The sequence below is a fragment of the Typopeltis vanoorti genome, chromosome 20 (assembly GCF_054136105.1).
Source record: "Typopeltis vanoorti isolate ZY-2024b chromosome 20, IOZ_Tvanoo_1.0, whole genome shotgun sequence".
Classification (NCBI taxonomy): Eukaryota; Metazoa; Arthropoda; class Arachnida; order Uropygi; family Thelyphonidae; genus Typopeltis; species Typopeltis vanoorti.
Window position 1 is genome coordinate 80,334,650 of NC_143568.1, and position 24,563 is coordinate 80,359,212.

The window sequence follows — 24,563 nt, forward strand, 5'->3', positions numbered from 1 at the left end:
CACTGCCATATAATAATGTGGGCACTGCTAAAGTATTGTATATTTTCAAGCATTTTTCTTTTTGTACTATATTTGGGTTGAGTGTTCCATTTATCAGGCATATAATCTGTAAAATTTTGAAGTGTTTAATTTTATGTCTTTTTCTCCTTCATATGATATTTTCACCTCCAAGATAACTGGAAGTATTTATCTGTTTTATTATTTTATTATTAATAACTATCTTGCTTCTAACTGGAGTTTGTCCACAAAATGCCATTGTTTTAGTTTTATCTATGGAAATTTTCATTCCACACTGTTCTACTATAATGTTTAAATTATATATTGCTCTTTGTAAATTGTCTTCCTTATCTGATATTATTACTTGATCATCTGCAAATAATAGTGTATTTATTTTGTTATTCTGGGAAATTTCTATACCTTGATTGTTTAAGGTGTTCCACTGTATTAATATTTCATTAATGTAAATATTGAAAAGTGTTAGAGACAGATGGCATCCCTGTCTTACTCCTTCATTTATAGATTGTTTTTCAGACAACTTTTCATTTATTTTTATTTCATTATCTTTATATATATATTCAATATTGCATGTAGTAAAATATTAGGTATATTTATTCTTTGTAATATACCAAACAGTATATATCTTTTTACTTTGTTAAAAGTAAAATTCATTTATTTATTTATTTAATTTGTTAAATTACATAAATTTATTCAAAAACTCCAATATATTTCATGCAACATTATGTGGACATCGTGAGGAAGATTCACCATTAACTATATTCAAAATATAAATCAAATAATGAGTCATAAATGATGCATATATTAGATCATGTCTCGTTTGCAGCTGAAGTATATGATATTACACTATTCGAGTTCAAAGGAACAACTGTAGTAAATTGAATCGATTTAAAAAAATATTAATTAAAAACTTATGAACAATTTGTAGGATATGTGCTATTTAGCAATATCCAATTATCTTACATTGATATTTTAGCAGCATCTGATTTTGATAAATAATTAAATACAAAGGAAAGAATTTAAAAGGAATTAAACTTAAGTTTTGTTATTTATCATGTAATTAAACATTTCCAAAAAATATATAAGCAAATGCATTATTTCTTGTTATTAGAAATGTTAATATAAGAAAGTTTTGTATATTTACAGCCTGTTGCTTGAAAATGGTTTGATTTTGATATTTATTTGTAAACAGAACACTTCTAGTGTAGTTTGTATTTCTGTAATATAAATTTGTGAGAAAAAAATTATTGAACTTTCTGACGATGCTTTCATGGCACTGAAGAACTGCTGCCTTGTTTACAAGCATCCTTCACCTCACTGGCATGTTGCTTACCACATTAAACACTCAAGTAGTTAACATTTTTGAAGTTGGGAAGCTTTGAGACTGATCGGGACCTAAATTCTTTAAATTCATCATTCATCACAAAAAATGAGTATTATCAAGTGTCTTGTACACAGAGCTCATACGGTCTGCTCTTCTGATTCCCTTTTGTTAAATGAACTGAATAAAGTTAAAAACAATTTGATATGTAATGGATAAAACAAAACCACCATTCAAGATATTACATCCTACTACCAGACTACAATCTGATGTGAAAAGAATTTTAGTATTCTACTTTAAAGGAACCTTGGGACAGATAACAAGGCTGCATCATAAATTCTGTCGATATGCTTCTTTCAAACCAGCTAACAAACTGTCATCCTTCCTACCATCAACAGAGGATACATTACCACTACTTTCCTTACCAGGTGTCTATGAAATACCTTGTTCATGTCATCTTGTCTATTTTGGACAGATTGGCAATTCTGTCTTGATTAGATTGCAGAACATCAAGACTGTATTGCATTGTTGGGAATCTGACAGGCCTGGCCTTGCATCTCACGTTATTGACACTAGGCACAGAGTTCTATGGAACCAGACAAAACTTCTTCACTCCAGCAAGTTCAAATGCTCATAAGTTTTTTTTTTTAATTAATATTTTTAATTCACTTCAACTTGCTGTGAAAGAGATACAAGCTAATAAATGCATGATTTATGACTCAATATTTGATTAATTTTTTAAATGTAATTAATGGTATGTCCACATAATGTTGGATGAAATATATTGGAGTTTTTGAACAAAATCTATATATTTTTTGTTACATGTGTAAGCAGCGAAACTTACTTTAATATTAGGTCTGTTAAAAAGCTTCTGTATCTGTATGAGATGGGCTAAAAAGCAAAGAAAGGATTCTCACATCCTATATGGGATTTGAACTAGCACCTTTTGAAATGCGAGTGTATTCAGTTATACTTATGACACATGACAAATATACAAAGTTTCTTACCTCTTCTTTCAACCGTCTTTTTTCCATTTTTTCATCTTCTCTAGTTTTCTTTTTTTCTTCTTTCTTTCTTGATGTTTTGTCTGACTCATTCCTTGCTTTAAGCTATTTAAAGACAGTAAAACTTTGATTCTTCAAGGATATGGAAATCAGTTTTTTTTATTTATTTTGTATAGTACAAAAAATTAAAGTAAATAAGAAATATTCCTCTGACCATCGCATATAATAATGCAGTAATGTAAGGAAGAAATTTTTCACTTAATAAAATTATGTTTACTGTATGGTTCTCACAATTCTTTGCCCTGAGAACCCTGGTGACCTTTAAAAAATTTTCTAGCAATCTGCGTTCTAGTTCATGATGTCAAAATAATAACTCTCCATTGGAAATAATAGTAAAATCACACAAGAGGAAGTAAGAGAGTGTTTATGGAGAAGTTTATAAATGGTAGAATAGTAATGTAGTGGAGTGGTAACATGTATATTCAGAGGAATAAATTCATGTTTTATATTCCTGTTATTATTTTTTTTTAAAACAAATATGTTCAGATATATCTACATTACAACAATGTAATTAAAATGTGTTTTTAAAATAATGTTAAAAACTTGCAGATATCCGGTTTGTATCCAAACCTTCCACATTAGCTAAATGAATAAACAATCATGTTATGATAATCATATGATTATTATGATTAAGCATGCTGTTCTTCAAAAATACATTATGCAAGTAATGGAAACAACTACCGTGTTAGAGGAAAACTTTAGTTTAATATAAACCAAAATAGACACTTGATGTTTCGACTTCACATAAAGGTCATCATCTGGAGTATACACATATATACAAAGAAACAAGCTGCACTACAATCTACGTGGTATGCTAAAGTTACTGACCAACCGTTACAACTATTGGCCTGACCTCTGGTGGAAAAAAAACCTTACTACATCAAAGCTAGAGTACTATTATTATTCATTAGGTTACAAAATTAAATTAAGCTGGAGAGCAACATGTTTACAAAACGAAAAAAATTAATAAATAAAAAATTAGTACTTATATAAGTATGCATATAAACAGCTAACTGGTATGGACAGTGGCCAATAAAAACTGAAAAATTGCTTCAAGACATAGTAGGCTGAATGTGTGCCATCTAAATTCTTGGGATTTTTATGCCACCACTATTGTTAAGATTGGGGTGGTTAATCAAAATTTCACAGGCTTCTTTAAATTTTCGTTCATACCAGGTTTTGTATGACGTAACGAGCAGGCACTTTTCCAATCAATTTGGTGCAGAGCATGATCTGAGAGGCCTGCTTCACCAAAATTGTTAAATTTAATGTGTCGTTAAATTTATAATAAGTTTGTGCTCTTTTTTTTTTTTACTGATAGGGATTGTACGTCCAGTTTCCCCAATATAAGGTAGGTTACAGGTGCAATAGATGCAATAAACTCTAGGATGCCAATGGGGGGAGAGGATCCTTAGAGGAGTTGATATGTTTTTTTACTTATAAAGGTGGTTTAAAAGTGGTATTAAGATTGTAATGGTGTAGTATTCCGTTAATTTTCTCTGATAACCCTTTAATGTATGAGATAGCAATGGTTTTACTATAATCTATATTATTTTTTGATGAAGTTTTATGAAGAATTTTATTAACCCTTTGACATATAAATTATTTTAAAAATTGGCTCTAAATTCGTTTGAAATTGATGCGAACTTCATAACATCTGCGATACGTCAAAATCAATTTTGGTGCAATAAACAAAAGATATGTCACAGACATCTTTGTATGTTAATGGGTTAATAGTATTTTTGCTATAGCCATTATTTATAAATGTATTGCTAATAATTTTTAATTCTTGTTTAAGAGCTTCTTCATTAGAGCAAATTGTTATAGTTCTGTGTTTGAGGGTGTTAATGACTCCAAATTTTTGCGAAGGGTGGTGATATGAGTTAGCATATATATATATTGGCCGGTATGTGTAGGCTTGTGGTAAACATGAAGGAAAGGAGGTTCTTCAAGAATCCTTGAAGAACTATTCAAACATAAGGAAACAGTCATTAGAAACCATTTGGCCATTTGCAGATCACAGAATCAAACCCGATTTACCAGAATGGAGGAAGAGCAGCATTTATATGATAATAGCCTCATCTAATTTCTGCTTATCTGTTTATTCACGATAGTTTAGAATGTATAAGCAAAAAATTTTGTAAAAACTTGTGAGAGTTCAAATATTTTCACTAGAGATGTTAATTGTTTTTTTTAACTTGCTTTCTAGTTTTGAGTTTATTAATGTTATTTCCTGATTAAGAAAAACAACACATTTAAAAAAAACTAGCTGAAATAAAAAATACTTTCTATTTGGCATCCTTCTTTGTGGTTAAATATTGGATAAATATTTTTATAAGAGTCATATTCAAGTAGGAATATGATGTAACACCATATTATTAAAATACAATGAATGGGAGACAGTTGTAGCAACTGTCTCAAGTTTTTCGAATGGTTTGAAAGTAATATGAAATTATTTTCTTGTTTTTCATCCTTTAGTCAAGTGTGAGGTCACTTCATGACTATATTGTTTACATATATTTCACATTAAATTAGAACGTATATATTTTTTTTCAAAGCAAACTAGAAAGAGAAATAATCAAAAGAACAATACAAATTATTATAAACTTGTTAAAATTGAAAAATTAAAATATACTTTACCTTGGAATCTTCATCTTGCAAGGGAAGGTAACTTTGCAATTTGGCTAGAATACAGAAATACTTTGTTAAAAAAAGTAAGCATTATTTGTAACAGAACAGCAATGAACACTGTTTTATCAGCTTCTGATTTTAAAATTTAATTCAGAATTAATGCATCCAAATAATATAACAAAAAGCATAACAGTTTATATGAAACTATACTTATATTTATATCAAATGAAGTATTTATATTTAAAGTTCCTGAAAACAAGCTTCAAGAAAGAGGATCAAGCACAGGAAAACCAAAGCACTTTTTCCATCTTAAATTATGCTGAAATAACTGGTCTCTGGTGTTTTACTTAAATATTTCTTTTTGAATCGGTAAAGTCAAAATTGTACAAAATATGCAGAAGTCTAGTGATCTAAACTAAACTCCAGTCTGCTGAAAGGAGATAAGTTCTACATAGGCAGATTACAATTCTAATTACTGTTTAAGGAGAGTTGCATTCATTCATAAGACTAATATTATTGGAAATAATTGTCTCCATTTATCTCAGTTTTGGGAAACCTTTCATCTTCAATATGCTAGTTCTCTTTATTATTATTATTATCATAATCCGACCTCCATGGAGTTAGAGACTTGTCATGGAAGGTACACACTACTGCACACACAATGCTCATCGAACCATGCCATAAAGTGATTTCATGTGTCTACGTTCACAGCACACTCAGGCAATGCATTCCACCCATCAATCACTCTCCATGCAAAGAACCTTCTCTTCACTCCTCTGCTTACATTCTCTTTAAGTTTAAGGAGTGTTGAAAAGTCTTCATACATAAGACTAATATTATTGGAAATATTGTCTCCATTTATCTCAGTTTTGGAAAACCTTTCATCTTCAATATGCTAGTTCTCTTTAATTATTATTATTATTATCATAATCCGACCTCCATGGAGTTAGAGACTTGTCATGGAAGATACACACTATTGCGCACACACACACACAATGCTCATCCAACCATGCCATAAAGTGATTTTATGTGTCTACATTCATAGCACACTCAGGTGCATTCCACTCATCAATCACTCTCCATGCAAAGAACCTTCTCTTCACTCCTCTGCTCACAATCTCTTTATACTGTTTCCGTTGATGCTTCTTGTTCTATCCCTCCCTCTCCCATTCTACAAAAAATCTCTTCCATGTCAACCTGACAACAACCCAACTAGCTTATATATCTCAATCATATCCCACCTCTTCCTTTTATTCATGAGACTTTGTAACTCACATTCTCTCAATCTGTACTAGTACTCCACATTCCAAAGGCCACCGACCATCTTTGTGAATCTTCTTTGGAGTCTTTCCAACATATCCTCGTCGCCATGAAAATCCAACGACCAAATCTGTGCACAATAATCCACGAGGCCTGATTAAAGCCTTACACAATGGCATCAGAACCTCTCTATTTCTGCATGTCATGGCCATCTGCATCATTGCCATTATCTGATGTGATGTCTTCACAGCTTGTGCAATGTGGCCCCTGACTTTCAGGTTCACCTTGTCCACCATCACTCCTAGATCTCTCATCTCCTCTACTTCCTTTAAAGTTTCCCCACCAAGTGTATATACTTCGCATCCCATCATTGCTTACCAAATCTCAAAACCTTACACTCTGCAACATTGAACCGACAGTTCCACTTATCTGCAGGTCAGGCAATGTATTCAAGTCCTCCAGTAAGGTCATAACATCCATTTGACATTGCTCACCCCAATTTTGCATCATCTGCAAACAGCTGCATATCACTAGTTAAATCCATTCCAATATCATTAACATAAAAATTGAACAACAATGGTCCCAAAACTGATCCCTGCAGTACACCACTAGTGAGCGACCTTCCTCTTTTGGGATACTGCACTCCCATATACAACTTTCTGATACTTATCTGACAGCCAGACACTGATCCAACTCAGTCTGTTATCCAATCTGTTTCAATTTATTTAACAGTTTGTCATGTGGCAGTCTATCAAAAGCTTTTTCAAAATCCAAGTACAACTATATATGCATCTCCCCTGTCTAAGGTATTTGTCGCCTTGTTATAGTATTTCTTGTAGAGAGGCTTATACGCTGGTTAAACATGATAACTAATAATTAAGGAATCGACAGCGTACACTAGAAATATAAATTAAATAAACTTTAATATATACTTTCCGATATTTCGGCAAACGTCACGTTGCCATCTTCTTGGGAACTTAATACAAAGACACGTGCACGTAAGTACTACATAACAGCAAATGAGAACCGAAGCTAGGAAGCTAACGTTTTCCTAAAGTCCTGATGGTGCCCCCTGGCAGGCTATATTGGTAGCTCTTAGCCTTTGGACTTCAGTTCTTCTGATAAATGTTTCCCAAATTTGGGGCAGTCTATTGCATCCAAATTTGTTGAGGTTTGGCATGTTCCTAAGGACTGAGGCTGATTCCATGAATAGTCTTTCATATTTGAACTTGATGCGGTGTATTAGTGTGATCTGCAAGCCCAGAGTGGCTGTACTGGTGAAATCGGATGTAATCCTTGTGTTCCGAGATTCCGATATTTGCTGTCCTGCCTGTTTGGCCAAAGTAGGACAATTTACAGTTGCAAGGGACCTGGTATACACCAGGTAAGTCTAGGGGAAGTGGTTGGTCTTTAGTGGAGCAGATAAGGGATGCCAATTTTCTGTGTGGTCTGTAACAAGTGGTCAAGTCATGTTTTTTTTAAGATTTTGTTGATTTTTTCCAAGGTGCCTCGGACGTAGGGAATGGTGATGGATTTAGAGTAATCTTTTTTTGTGAAGGGGGGTGGGTGGGGGGTGGATAACTGGTTTAAGTATTTTTTGGATTCTTTTGGGGGGGGGGGGGTAGCCACTGGCTGAGAAAGTGTCATGGATGTGATTTAGTTCAGTGGTTAGAGCCTGATCATTTGAACAGATTATTTTTGCCCTGTTGAATAGTGTCTTAATAACTCCATATTGTTGTGAGGGGGAGGGGAGAGTGATGGGATTGTTGGTGAATGTATCTGCCTGTATGGGTGGGTTTTCTATAAACTGAGAAAACCAAGGTTCCATCAGGTTGGCGGGTGACTAGTGTGTCTAGGAAGGGGAGGTTATTGTTTTCCTCTTTTTCCAGGGTGAACTCGATTCTAGGGTGTTGGTTGTTTAAATGTGTTAGGAAGGAGAGGAGTGAATCCGGGCCATGTGGCCAAATAGCGAACACATCATCACCGTAGCGAAGCCATATGGCAGGTTTTTGTGGGGCTGAGTTTAAGGCTTTCTCTTCAAAAGTCTCCATAAAGAAGTTGGCCAAGGGTGGGAAAAGTGGTGAACCCATGGCTGTCTCCTCTATCTGTTTATAGAATTTTTCCTGCTAAACGAAATAGCCTGAGTTCATTGTAAACTGAAATAGGGCTGAGATATCGGGAGGAAATTTAGCTTGGATTAGCTCTAAGGTTTCTTTGAAGGGGACATTCGTGAATAAGGAGGAGACGTCAAAACTGACCATTATGTCATTATGTTGGAGTGTAAGGTTTTCTATAATGGCTTTGAAGAGGGCTGAGTTTTTTATGTGTGATGGTGTGTTGCCAGTATAGTGTGAGAGCACTTTGGCTAAATGCTTGGCTAGTTTGTAAGTGAGGGAATCAATGCCATCCACTATGGGACGTAATGGCACATTTTCTTTATGTATTTTAGGGAGCCCATATATGCGGGGGGGGGTCTAGAGTTATATGGTTTCAGTCTGTTGGTAATCTCCACAGGCCAGGAAGTGACCTTTTTAAGGAGCCTATGGAGTTTTCTAATTTGAGAGTTGGTGGGATTGTATTCAATAGGGGTGGATCGATCTAATAGTAAAGCCTTGAGCTTACCTGTGTAGTCATTAAGATTGAGTACCACAGTGGCATTCCCCTTATCCCCTAAAAACAAAGAAATAGTGATCACCAAAGCTGGAAAATTCCTGTAAGATGTGTGGTGATAGGTCATCAAATCCTATCGCTTATTGACATCAAGGTTATTAATTTCATTAAATATCTCCTGCTCACTCACAATTAAGCTATCATTTCCTGTCATCTACACTTAAGTTTCTCATGGTTCCATCCTGATCAGGATAAAAAAAACCCTTATAAATTGATCACTGAATATCTCAACAATGTCTTCTGCAGTAGTTACCATTCTACTACTTTCATCCATTAATATCATCTTACCATGATCATTCTTCCTTCTACTTGCCACATATCTAAAAAAAACTCTAGGGTTTTTCTTCACCTGATTTGCCAATTTCTGCTCATACTGCACTTTTGTTTTTCTTACTCTGCCCTGGTTTGTTCTTTATACTCTTCATGTAAATAATTATTACCATTATTCATCTTGTACTTCTTTCAAAGTACCTTCTTTTTCCAGATTTCATGCTTAAGCTCCACATTCATCCGTTTTACACCTACCTTATTCAGCCTTTTGGCCTTCAGAATACTTTCACACATTGATGCTTTTATGTATTTCTTTGTCAGTTCCCAAAGAGCATTTATTTCCTTATCACTCAATTTCTTGTTCCATTCTATAGTTCCAAGCTGTATTCCTAAGCTTGTCATAATCACCAGCCTTATAATTCCCCATATATTATCCTTTCCTCACAAAAGTCTGCAATGGCTACCCACAACCCAGGTGATCACTCTCACCAAATGGAGGAAAGTGTGAAACCCTACTTATAATTACATCCTCTGATAATGAAATGATCGGATCTAAAACTCTCTATCCTCGCCTGCCCTCCTTTTCGTGCTGCCTGAGATAGTTATCTCTCAAGAATTCGAGAAATTCATTTTCCATATTCCCAAATGCGCTCTCTTCATTCCAATCTATATTGCCATAATTAAAATCACCCATAATAATTACCCTTCCTTTGTTCACTAATCCAACTTGTTTATTCATTTCTTCATCACCACCTTCCAGCAACATCCAACTAAATATGTCTTCCTGTCAACTTCCACGTTACACCACACTGTCTCATAATCATTGCTTCTATTTCTCTCTTTGATGTCTACTTTATGTGGACATAATTCCTCTGCTATCATAAACAGCACTCTCTCTTCCTTCTTGTCCTTTCTATCCTTCCATTTCTATTACTAAAAATAGCATCTTCATTCAACAATGCCACTTATTCCAATGGTTGGTCGATTGGTAGAGCCTCTGCTACTACTGGCTCAGTTAAGTAAGTTTGAGCGTGGTTGTTGGAAGTTAGTAGTTGGAAGGGGAACAATCATTCGATGCTGTTGGCACACTCTCCCTCCATGAGTCTTTGGACTCCCTCGATGTGTCAGATAACAATAATAATAATAAACTCAATCAGTGAAACCATTTCATCTCCCTTATTTCTGATACGTCTGGCATTTCAAAACAAACACAGTAATTCATTTTTAGGTCTATAATCAGTCCTATCCAAGATGCTTGTTGGTTTTGATTTCTCCACCACACTTGCCCAATCACCTGCTCTATCTCAACTTCCCCACCCATATTGCAATATACTACATCTTCATACATACATACATTCACTGCCATTTTCAACATCTATTCTCCTTATGATATGTCTCCCTGTCCACCTAGGTTCTCCCCGTTTTCCTGTTCCTTGTGCATTCCTGCTCTCTCTTCATCTCTCAACAGTACTACTGTTTTTCATTGCCAAGCACTTCTGTCTCTTGCATGCATCATACACTGTACTTCCACCCAGCAAAACTTCCAAGTGCACTCACTCCAAAGACATTCAAATCCAGCCCATCATGCCTGTATAATTTCATTCTTCCTCAAACACGTCATACACCCACAAGCTGTATTCTCTTCCTCTCACATAGCTCTGTTAGCATACCATTCATGATTTTGGCTCTCTGTTGCAACATTGTCATACCTTGGCAACACACACTGACAACCCTTCTCACTATACTGTTATCTTTCACTCTTCTCAAAAACCTCCTGATATTCACCCTCACATTCTCCTTATGTCCACTTAGATCATTTGTCCCCACAATCACCACTAACTCTCTTGCTCGTTTCTTCATGTCCAATGCCTTTATCCTACTCATTCTCCATCCTGGATAGAAGACCTTATGGACTCTCTCATTAACTAATCCTATAACTATGAAATTTCCATGAATCACTATCCTAGAATCACTCATCACCTCTTTTTTCTTTCGTTCTATTCTCCTGCACCCTTTCATTAGTTTCCACTAAACGTCTAACATAACTCCGTATATTTCTCGTTTCATTTTCAATAACTGTTTCATCAAATCTTACATTCTGACAATTTCGCTGTCACTGCTGCAGGCTCACTACCTCTCATTTTGCCACCTTACTTTTGTTTCCTCATTCATACTTTCTTTTGCTCCCTTATTACTAACTTTCACTAGCTTTCGTTATAATTCCGTTTCTTTCATTCATGCAATCTTCTGTCTTTTCAGTCTGTTTTGAATTCATTGCCTCATGGTCTAATATATCTCACTTCCTACAAATCCATACTTTCTCTCTTGGCTCCTGTTCACTCGCTCTCTCTCCCCCCACAAACACATCTCTTACACTCTGCTGTGCATTACCTTCATGACACTGGATCATTTTTGAAAAGTATGTCATTAATGCGACTTGATTTTTGCAGCGCTTACCTAGTTGCACTGGTCGAAAGCCACATAGTTGACCTTGTAAGTAACGGCATTGTATTATGTTTAAAGAAAGCAATTTCAGCCAATAAATCACGAAGAAATCATGCCAAAAATCACGCAGATACACTTCGTTATCAAAAATAAATAGCACAACACTAAAATGCATGAAATATTGCCAATTATCACTCAAAATAGCACTTATCTTTCTGGAGTTCTTTTGATTTTTCAACCTTTTCCACAAATCATTTCTATGGACACTAGAGTAAACAGACTGTGCAAAATAGCTAGCAAATGCAAACATGTGCATTTTAATATGTAATTGAAAAATCTTAATGTTCAGTTTAAAAATCAAGAAAATGGTATGTAAAATAAAAATTATCCCCATTTATGCCATCCATCCTACTAAATGAGTTCAATAAAAAAAAAAAAATCAAAAAAGTTTCTTTCCTTTGTATATCTGAATTCTAAATAAAAAAATATAAACAATTGAAGATTATGTAAATTAATAAAAATGGACAAAGCAGCTCACTCACAGAGTGCTTATATGCTCTAATTACAGCAGTTTGTGAGCAAAAATCATTAACAAAAAAATACATATATGCACAAGCACATAGGAGAGAACAAGTAAAACAGAGAGCATCCCAAAGAATCTTACTGTCATCGGATGTTTTCTGATGGTAAGAGAAGATAACTTATGGAGAAATATGTAAGGTAACAAAACACGAGAGTACAGAATTCAAAACCAATCCCACTGAATAATTAAAGATATATATAGTAGCATAAAGGACGAATAAAATAAATACATTAAATATTAAATTAAGGAATGAAGAGAAAAATCATAACTCAAAAACTATATGATGAATTTTTAAACAATTCAGTCAATATGATATAAGAGGTAAAAAAAACACCCACAAAAATTGTAAATAAATAATTTTATTCAATAACAAATTGGTACACTAACACAATGATTATAAACAAGAGCTCAAAAATGAGATTGTCAAAAAGCCTTAGTAAGGAGTGTGGTGAACACTCGCAGCTGTATAGCACTTACAATGATGTTTCTTACTGATTATAATGGTGTCCAGAATCTCAGCTGGTAATAATAATCACTGTATCTGGAAAGCTCTCTTAATCCCTCAGGGTTTAGGGGGAAGAGGTTGAGAGCAACAACACATCTACCAAGAGCATCCCAGTCCATTTATGCAACAGTCTCTTCCTGAAGACATTGGTTCATGAACTTTGCTCCAAAAGGACAAGATTACTGTATTGTAGGATGTCTCTTTGCATTCACCCGCATAAGGATGAAGATAGGGATGCAGCATTTAAGGTTCCACTGAAAGCACATACAGGTTGGTGCATCCACCCAGTGAGATGCCTCCCCAAACCTTTATCACTACCTCCATATGTGTCCCTTTGATGGATATTAGAGGGGCTGATAACATGTCCCTGATTCTCTCCAGATCACAACATGCCTGGTATCACTTTGTAGAGGAAATCAGGATTTATCTGCGAACAATACTGACCCCATCGGTCTTGGGTCCAGCTGAAGTGCTACTATTTCTGTGGTTACAACCACAGAAATAGCAGCACATACAATTGAACATAATAACATTCTACAAATAGAAAAAAATAACTTTCAAAAAAATAAAACAAAATTAAGAATATATGAAGCCATAGAGATAAAAACGTATTGTAACACTACCAATGTTCACCGTCCCTACTAATGAAAAACCTTCCAGTAATCAATATGCTTTTAGTGTGTTGACACAACCTATATAAGGTGAACTACAAAATTTTGTTTGTTTATTATGGCGATGGTTATCCTTAAATGGCTTTACTTTACGTTGCAAATGGATTTCATCTTTAATTCTGATGCCTTTACATTATTCCTTTTTTCATACTTCATGGTTTTAAATTTTAGATTTTTTGGCTTTTAATGTATTTTGACTATTAATCTTTCTGGTTTTATGCTGCTACTTATTAAAATTACATAATTCATTATTGAATTTATTTTTTGTTCATATTGTATCTTTTAATCATATATTTTTATGCTTTTAAATTCTCTTAGTTATATGTCAGGTTTTAAATTTAAGTCCTAAAGGAGTTCTATCGACTCTTACTTATCAAGATCACATTTATTTCTTGCTATCTATATTTACAATTTCACCTGAATTCCTAAAGATTGTAACTACCAAATAAGACAGGCAATAATACCAATGTATGATTGTTTCATCAGTATTTTTAACAATTTCAAAAGAGCTGTAGTTAATTCAATGTTTTAGATTCAAGAGTGCTCAATAAAAGTCCGCACATTTAGCCTAGTGGCCTTGCACTTCGCAACCATATGACGGGAAGGAGTGTCCCAGATTCGATTCCCGTCGAAGATGTGAGGAATTTGAGGATCTTCCTCAGCCATAGGCAAGTTAGCCGCTCTCGGGTGCGGGCAGTAGGGTTTTTTCTGCCAGTTTATCTGGCGTTTTTCATCTCACAAGCAGGCAAACTGGCACCGTGAACATATGCTGCTACAGTCAAAAATATACCCCTCCCCCCAGCATCAGGCTAGGCAACAAGTCGGTTGGGAGTGGTACTAACAAGAAGTTGCATATAAGTAACACACCGACCCTGCATAGGAAGCAGGAATAACGCATAGTGAAAGAAGAAGAAGTGCTCAATAAAAATAAATCTTTGCTCATCTGATAAATGATAACTGACACTTGGTTTAATAGGTCGTGATAATGTAGTCAAACTGACTAGTTTTGCCACATGCTAGTGGCTTCTTCTTGGTTAGAAAAAAAAAATAAATAAAATAAAATAATACAATAAGCAGTAAACACGAACCATTCATCATCAATGGTCCTAACAGGAACTTAAGTGCCCACGACCTTCCAACTATTCTTGGGCTTCGCAACCACAACCGTAACTTGCGGATAAGGTGCTTAGCCCCATGCCTCCAAACAAGAACCATTATATAACTAAATCCAAACATGTAAAAACCATTCACAAAAGTTAAAAAAACAGAAACATGTGTAGCAGGGAAGCTGGCACAGGTCACTTATTGTTCAGTGTGTGCAATAGTTGGTCTGACATGTGGAATCATTCCTTGGTTTCGGTTGAATGTGCCTTGTGAGTGGATAACCATCATAGATTCTTTGATATTGCAGGCATTCAAGTTGCCTTTTGTATAAGGTATGGAACTCTTGTACCCTTCAATATTATGGTGAGTGTGGGAGAAGTGGAAATCTAGGCCTAAGCTGTCTTTCTCTGTTGATATTAATGTCTCCAATATGCTCTTTTTGTCTAATTTCCACACCTAGATTGTGGCCTTGCTTACATTCCCTATGTAAGCAAGGCCACAAGAACATGAAATATTGTGAACTCCAGGATGTTTATTGAAAGGATTCTGGTCCATAGATGAATGTAACACAGCTCATGTCATGAGATTTCAGGATATTGGCAATTCTGAGAACATCTACCAATAAGGGATGAAACCAGGGATCTATAGCAAATGTCAGAAATTTGTTGTGGAGCAGAGAATAGCATTCTTTACCATTTTCTTAGAATATCCATTGCTCACCAATAGTTGGAGGAGAGAAAGTAATTCTTTTAGTGTTTCTTCATCTCCTGTAATAGAGATTGCTCTTTTTCAGCATATGTATAAACACTAAAAGAAGAATTACATTCTCTTCTCCGACTATTGGTGAGCAATGGATATTCTAAGAAAATGGTACAAAGCATACTATTCTCTACTCTTACTCCACAACAAATTCCTAACATTTGCTACAGAACCTTGATTTTACATTCTTAATATTGGTAGACTTTCTCAAAATTGCACACCTCTTGAAATCTCATGCCATAAGAGTGGCTTTCAACCCATTGAAAGCTACTCTTATGAGCTCTGTTACATCAATCTAAGGGCCTCATCCCTTTCAACAAACATTCTAGAGTTTACAATATTTCGTGTTCTTGTGGCCTTGCTTACACAGGGCAAACATCTAAAAGTTTAGAAATTAGATAAAAATAGCATATTGGAGATGTAAATAACAATAGAGAACAGATCAGATTGGATTTCCACTTCTTCTGCACTCACCACAATATTGGATGAGCAGAAAGCTTCAGTGCCTGCAACAACAGAATCTTATGATGGTTATCCACTCACAAGGCACACTCAACAGAAACCAGGGAATAATTTTGTGATATTTATAAGTCTCTTATAAGATCTTTCCACACCATATAAGATCCTCAGACTAACTTTTCTGCTATCATGCATACCTACTGAACAATGGCTGACCTGTACCAGCTTCCACGCTTGTGTTTCTGTTTTTAGTTATGTAATGGTTCATGTTTTACACTTGTATTTTTTTGTTCTTCCTAATCCAGAAGAAGCCACTAATATATGTGGCAAAACTAGTCAGTTTAACTATCCATATTATTATGACTTATTAATCGCACTGTCAGTCATGATTGGTCACATTCATTTTTTGGTCAAGACATCTACATACTTTTCTATGACCGTAAATGAGTTCAAGGCAAGGTATGATAGATACTGTGTGAATGTCGAATAGTTGTTCTTGACATGATGTTAGGGCCTTCCTCGATGAGTCTGTCGACTCCTTGGAGTTGCCCGGAACAATAATAATAATAATATCTTTGCTAATCTCTTTATGACCATTACAAAAGGAGCTACATGAACCATAAGTTCAAAAATAAGGTTTTATTTTTATTTTTTTGCTAACTAACTGTGTTTGTGTAAGAGTTGCTGTTATGTGCTTGTAGTCTTTGGGCTTGTTTATTTCAGTTTGTACATAAGGTCTAACTTATATCAAATTATACTGATGGTCACTAATAGTAAGATAAAAGCAGCTTTGTCTATGCATGAGTTAAATTTTAATTGTAGTCACTTTCTGAAACATGCAATGCTATATGTATTTGTCTGATTATATGGATAACGTATGGGCTTTCAAGGAGGATAGAAGGAGATTGTGTGAAGTGCGACTTGAATGTGGAGTTAATGGGTGATGATGTATCAGTGACTGAGGATGATAATAGCAAGAGTGCAACAAGAAGAATGAGTGCTGTTGTCTTAGCAAAGAGATATGTGAAACAGCAGTGAGAGCAGTAACAAGGTTATTATATCTCAAGATCCCCCCCATTATGAGTCAAAAACTCATCATGGGAGATCCATTTGTCATACACACAGCTCATCTTTCTTAACTTAAATGCATTCAATTTCTCTACAGATACTACACTTAAGTAGCGTATTCCAATCATTCACAACTCTCCATGCAAAAAACCACTTCTCATCCCTTTGCTTACATCCTCCTTATACAGCTTCTATGGATGACCTCTTGTTCTCTATGAAATTTTCTGGGTCTATTAAAATATAAGGGTAAATTAAGGTAATTCTAATAATTATTGTGGGGACAATGATGCCCCACCTTCCACCATTTTATGAAAAACCTCTTCAACATTAATCCTAAACAGCATGTTATCATCTTGTATGTCTATCATATCACTCTTTTTCCTCCTATTTGCAAGACTCTGTACAGATTAGTAATCTGGTGAAAGAAGCAATTGAGTGGCATGAATGACAAGTGATACAAGCGTGACTCAATACAGAGGAGGGCAAGTAGATTGATTAATAATCCATCTCTTACTCACTCCTCCCACTTTCGTGTAGGTGTTTGGTTTCTGCAATACATGTGTTACGTCCTGCCTCGTCACTTTCACTTTTATCCTTATGTTATATTATTCTATATAACTATTATTTATCACTCATGCATATCAGTTATTTCATTGTCGACAAATTTATATTTTGTTTAGAACGACTGTGCCAGCTGGCAACTAAATTCTGATACTCAAATAAATAACGCTAAACAACAAAAGGATCACGTGATGTGCAGTCGTGGCTCCCCCCTTTTCTTTCTTACGTAAATTGCTTCCCCCTTCACTCAAACAGGTCCAAAAGTTTTATAAGTGGTAATTCAATCTCAGAAACAACAGACTCATGAACTTTGACATAAAGAAATACATTTATTATAAACATTTTCATAGATACACTTTAAGTAATAATTTCAATGCTAGAGAGTCTGAACTCTCCTCCCCTTCTTTAGGTTAAGATATCCAAAATTTCAATTCTTATGTTTAAATGAAACAATCCTATATCTCTGTTATATTATTATGTCCAGACTTGATTATTTCATACAGGGCTACTCAGTGCTCATTTCTAAGCACAATTATATACAATCTTTATACAAAATATGTCAGACGCATTCCGTCTTGTATTTTAACATGGAAAATTATTCTAATTCGTGCTCAAGCTCTATCCTCCCACAACTTAATTAAAATTCAGGCTAATATCTAACATTATATCATATAGCTTCTTCCTAAAAAAAGTTCAGAGGTTAGGTTCCTTTCTCAGCACAAACTTATAGTGGCACCAGCTTATTTGACACAGACAGATAAGTCCAAGCAGTCTTTTAGGCACTATGGGTAAGTTAATGTGTGGAGCTCCTTAATTCCTTGGCTCCTATTCCTTTTATGATTACAATTCTATAATGAGTATGAAAAATTGTACATTACCATCTTTTTCTATTCATGGAGATTACGTGACTTCCTTCCACGCTTTCACTTCCACTATCTCTGAAGGTTGCCCTTCGCTGACTTCACGTTGGCATAGCTTACCAACGGCTCTTTACTGGAATTCTGACCTCATTCCTTTGGTGGCTTTACTCGACTCGGTACAACAGCAACTGGGAGATTGCTGGGCACCACCGCCGACAAGCTTCTGTAGCTATCCAGGATTTGGACGGGAACACAGGAACAGAAAACAAGAGAGAGCATTTGATTCTCGAGCCCCGCCTTATATTACAAATGCGAGCGCCCTCTCTCAGTGACTACATCATTCTCTTAGCCACGGCCGATTGGTCACCCCAACTCCGAACTGTTTTGACATGGTTCTAATACATAGATCTCTTATGCACATTTCATAACAACAATTTCGGTCCTGAGACACAATTTCCCTTTGCATATTTTACACAGACATTATCAATTCTAAATACAGATTTCCTAAGTTTACTTAATATTAACAATCTCAGTCGGTTTGATATACTTCTGCGTGAACATATGTACAATACTCTCTTAGCCCTTTCTCTGGAGGCATAAGCATGTCTTTATCCTTAGGTCATATCGTCACTGTGTGTTGGGTTGGAAACAAGATGGCTTACAAATAGTGAGTCAGCTCTTTTTCCAACATAACACATGTATTCTATAAACATTTTCATGACAAACGTTCATCTGAAATATCATCAATAATTCCTCCACTCAGTATTAAGTCCATTGGAACACATGCGGCTGCTACCCAACATTCCTTCACAGTACACCTTGAAACAAACAGAACAAGTGTCTTTTCCTCCTCCTTCATCCCTGCTACTGCTGTACTGTGGAACAGTCTTCTCCCTTGTGTATTACCCAAGGAATACAATATACAGGCTTTTAAATCAGAAGTAAACAAGTTTCTCCTTTCCCAACCCACTACACATACATAGTACTAACGTACCAGAGGTTGATTAACCAACCTCTCCTGTATGAGCTCAACATAAAAAGAGTAAGGAATAGCAAAGGTGGTAGAAATGTAGTGGATGTCATGGCAGAAAGTATTAAGAAAGAGGAAAATGAAAAAGAGTGGAACAGTATAAAAATGAAGGACAAATGGCCAAGAAGCTAGAATGAAAGATATGAACACATGAGTAAGAATATTAGAAAAGAGCTGATCAGGTTGAAGAATGAACTGAGGCATGTGCAAGTGAGATAGGACATTTAGAGAAGATTCATAGCTGGAGATATAAGGAAGGTGACAGTAGCAAATTAGTCAAAGATGAATGACGAAAAGTAGTGGTGTTGTTTGGGGACTCTATGGCTAAAGATTCGATAATGAAGCTGGTTTAAAAATATATATCTGAGAGGAGCAAGAATAAGAAAAGTGACTGAGATTGTGGAAAGGAAATGCAAAACAATCATGTTGGTAGGAACAAATGCTTTGCAAGAGTAAAACTATTAAAAGTAGAGTAAAAAATAGAGCTCTTAGGAGAAAAGCAATGATTACAAATTACATGATAGCTAGAATATGAGGATATAGTGGGCTTAAGTGTGTGGATGTATGGAATAAATTTGAAGGAAGAGAGGGAGAGCTGTTTGCTGCAGAAGGTCTGCATTTGAGAGACAACAGCTATATGAAGTTGGGTAGACTGCTGATGAGAAGAGGAGAGTGTGCAGCCAGTCAGAGAAATGAAAACTAAATGGTAGGACTGTGGCAGGTGAATGTCATGCCAATTTTGGTATATAAGGTACCATAAGAAGCAGAGCTACTGCGACCAAGCAGGTCCCCAGGTGGTGAATAGGAGAATAAGCCACCAGAAATGGTGGTTAGCTGGGAATACCCAATAAGCAGTCCTGGACCAAAGCGGGCATGTCTGGAGGCCATAAGATGACAGCCCCATCACCAGACATGCCTGCTTTGGTCCAGGACTGCTTATAGGGTATTCCCAGCTAACCACCAGTTCTGGTGGCTATTCTCTGGTTTTTATTCCCTTGAAATTTGCGAGTATAAGAATTTGTCACCTTAGCTGGTTACCAACAAATTGTTATACTCGCAAATTTCAAGGGAATAAAAACCGGAGACAGCCTAATCAGATAATGAAACGAAATTGGAAAAAATGACTATGAACTGGATACAGATCAGAACAGTAAACATAAGAGGAATCAATCACAAGATCGAAGAAATACAAAAAGCCCTAACAGAAATGAAAATAGAAATAGCAGTAATTTCAGAAACAAAGATAAAATCAAAAGGCTCTAAAGAGCTTCAGGACTACAGTTTAATATACAGTGGAGTACCCTACGAAAAATGAGCAGCTGCAGGTATAGCCATCATGATCAGTATAAATGGAACAAGAAAATTGAAATCATGTAACTGGATCTCTGAAAGAATAATAATGGCTAGACTTAAATAAGAAATTTATTACAATCACAGGAATATGCACACCTGAAGGAGGAAAAACAAAAAAATCTGAAACAGAAGAATTCTATAAAAACTTCCAAAACGTAATTCAGAACACACATAAAAAAGATTACTTAATCATTGCAGGTAATTTCAATGCTAAAATTGGATCAAATACATTTAAAGATTTAATAGGTAATCAAAGAGAAAACAATAAATAACAATGGAAGAGAGCTCAGAGAATTTGTGGCCTATAATAGCTTGAAAATCACCAACAGCATGTTTAAATATAAAGTTACACATAAATATACATGAGAAGCCAGAGGATATAAAACATCATTAACTATATAATAGTGGGTGAAAAACTAAAGAAGATGGCAAGAAATTGCAGATTACTGAGGATGCAATATTGACTCAGGCCATCATTCAGTAATCTGTTCTATTAAGATCACAAACCAGAGAAATAGAAACGATCCAAGAACACAAAAACAAAAGCAGGAGCAATTTAAGATAGAACTGTTACAGCAAACTATATCTATATCAGACACCTATATCCAAGAACACTTACTAATCATACAAAGAAAATAAATGAAGATACAGATACAGAAAATGAATGGCAAAACATTAAACAAATAGTAAAACAAGCAGTATATGAATCCATAGGAACAAAACTGCAAAGAAAAAAGGAAAGGACTCCGAACCTGGAATCCAGAAATAGAACCTTTAATAAGAAAGAAAAGAGAATATAAAAGAATCGGAGCAATAACAAGAAGAGAAACCAGAAAATCAGAAGACAAGACTGGAAAAATTTGTATCAAGATTAGAGCATGACATAAATGGACCTCAACTAAAGTCTTTTCTTTTAGTGTTGCATGGTGATCAGCATTCATTTTAGAAATTATGGACTTTATAAGTGTTATAAATAACTCTTTTAATTTCCTGACGTTTCGATCTTCATATCAAGCTTTTGGAAAGGAAGATCCACAGATCCCACATTTACACTCAAATAAATTATAGAAAAAAAGAAAAGAATTGAACCTACCAACATATATGGCCTTCCTGGAGACCTCAACTAAAGAGCTATAAAATCGTTAAAAAATGACTCAAGAAACAAAGGATAATCTACAATTAGGAGGCCCTCCCCAAAAATATGGTCCAATCACTACACCCAACTCCTAAACAATAATAATCAAATTGAAATAAAACAAGTAATAAGTCAAGAAACAAATGAAGAACCAATATAGTTCACTGATCTAAAGAAAATACTGAAAAGCCTAAAAAACAGAAAAGCTACAATAGAAGATGGAATAAATTCAGAACTATACAAATACAGCTCTAAACCATTTCAATTACAATTAAATTCCTAAACAGAATATGGGAAGAAGGAAACATCCCACAAGAATGGAAGACAGCAATAGTCATAAACATATTCAAAAAAGGCAACAAAGATTATGGAAAGTACAGAGGAATATCCTTATTAAATACGTGATATAAAATATATCTAGATATAATTAAAATAAATTAACACCATGGGCTGAGTAAATTATTGGAGAAGAACAATGCAGCTTTTGGAAAGGAAGATCCACAGATCCCACATTTACACTCAAACAAATTATAGAAAAAAAGAAAAGAATTCACCACAGACTAGTAAGGGCAAAAGTATGGATTAACAAAAAATGGGAACGAAATACGCTCATAAGAAAAAAGTCCAATTTAGTGAATCAATAAAAGCTGTTATAGAGAATCACTCAAAAATGAACTAAAAAAGTTAAACACAGCTAATACCATCGATGATGCTAAAGAAATCTTAGCAAAATCTATCTTGAATTGCGCACTAGAAATAGGAGGTGTAAAAGGCACCAAAGAGAGGAAAAACTAAGACAGGAAACCTTAGATGAAAAGAGATTGGAATGACACCAGTAAAATAGAATATGCAGAAATTTGTAAAACTATACGTAAAAGGATGAAACGTGAATTTAGATCGTATAATACTAGTAAAATTAAAGAAATAATAGTAATATGAAAGTCCTAAACGAACATTATCAGTTGGAACAAAGGAAATAGCCGCTGTAAGAGGAAAAAATGGTGAACTTATAAAAAAAAATAGAGATGCAATAATCAAAACAATTCAGGAATTTTATACTGAACTCTATGAAGATAAAGACCAAGACATCCAAGAATCATCTATGGATAATGCGGGTGAGGAAGAACATGATGCCCCTGAGGTCTTACAAGGTGAAGTGGAAATGGCACTGCAGGAAATGAAGAATGGAAAGGCCCCAGGAGAAGATGGAATTATGATAGACTTCTTAAAACTGGGAGGAAGCCCTATCATCAAGCAGCTGACTAAACTCTTTATAATAAATGCCTAAAGCAGAGAAAAATCAAAAAAATTGGAACAATTCACTTCTAATATTAATTTTTAAAAAGGGCAATAAGGAAGAAATTAAAAACTACAGACCTATAAGCCTACTCCCCACCATATATATAAAGTTTTCACAAAAATTATAAATAATAGAATAAAATCTAAACTAAAGGGAATGTAATCTGTGAACAAGCTGGATTTAGGAAGAATTACAATACCATATTCACACATTAAGACAGCTCACTGAAAAATCAATTGAATACAATTAACCCCTTATGTCTGGCCTATATAGACTATGAAAAAGCATTTGATTCAGTTAAAACATCTGCAACACTAAAAGCACTTGAAACCCAGGGAACTGAGAAACCATATATTGAAACACTAAAACATATTTACAATAATGCAACTTCTGTAATTAAATTATATAAAAACAGTGAAAAGTTCCCAATACAAAAAGGCATCCGGAAAGGTGACACCAAATTATTTAGAGCTGCACTAAAGGAAGTCTTTAGAAGCCTTGATTGGGAAACAAAAGGAAAAAACAAAAATGGAGAAAGGCTGCATCATCTGAAATTTGCAGATGATACTGTCCTAATAGCAGATAATCTTGAAGATCTGGAAGAAAGGATAAATCAGCTACATTTCCTGCAGTGCCATTTCCACTTCACCTTGTAAGATCTCAGGGGTATCGTGTTCTTCCTCCAGAATAACTGGATCAAAAATAAATAGAGAAAAAACAAAAATAATGATGAATAAATACATAAACCATAGAACTGTCAAAGTTGAAAACCATGAAATAGAACAAGTTACTTCATATGTATATTTGGGCCAATTGTTATCCTTTGAGGATTGCCAAAGAAAAGAGATTGAACGAAGAATTCACCTTGGATGGATGGCTTATGGGAAAATGAGAGACATATTCAGAAGTAACATCCCTATGAGTCTAAAAAGGAAAGCTTTCGACCAGTGCATACGTCTCGTCCTAACATACGGAGGAGAAACATAGACTTTAACAGAAGCCCTAAACAAAAAGCTGAGAACAACACAACATCACATGGAGAGAAGAATGCTAAAAATAACATTAAGAGATAGGAAGAAAAATACCTGGATAAGATCTCAAACAGGTGTCAGGGATATCGTAAAATACATTAAACAGGTTAAGTGGAGATGGGCTGGCCATATTGTCAGATGCAGTGACGGGGGATGGAATAGAAAAACAAACACAGTGGAGACCAATGGATGGAGCAAGACAAAGAGGAAGACTGAGAAGAAGGTGAAGGGATGAACTGGAACAAATTGCAGGAGTAAAATGGATGGGAGAGGCAGAAAACAGAGTGGTCTGGAAAATCATGGGGGAGACCTTCGTCCAGCAGTGGACAGAACCAAAAGGTTGAACAAGAGGAATGCAGTTTTTGGAAAGGAAGATCCACAGATCCCACATTTACACTCAAACAAATTATAGAAAAAAAGGAAAGAATTCAACTTGCCAATATATATGGCCTTTGTGGATTACAAGAA

General features: G+C 35.0%; 1 protein-coding gene across 11 annotated transcripts in view; it reads right to left on the minus strand.

The window, feature by feature from the left end:
- RhoGAPp190 (Rho GTPase-activating protein 190) overlaps window positions 1–24,563 on the minus strand; it is a 723,033-nt gene that overhangs the window by 140,541 nt on the left and 557,929 nt on the right. For all 11 annotated transcript variants that reach the window (XM_090410500.1, XM_090410505.1, XM_090410503.1 and 8 more), the window contains 2 exons: window positions 5,041–5,084; window positions 2,344–2,445 (listed from right to left, as the gene is read on the minus strand). In XM_090410500.1, coding sequence (XP_090266626.1) covers window positions 2,344–2,445; window positions 5,041–5,084 — 146 coding nt within the window. The remainder of the gene's footprint in view (window positions 1–2,343; window positions 2,446–5,040; window positions 5,085–24,563) is intronic.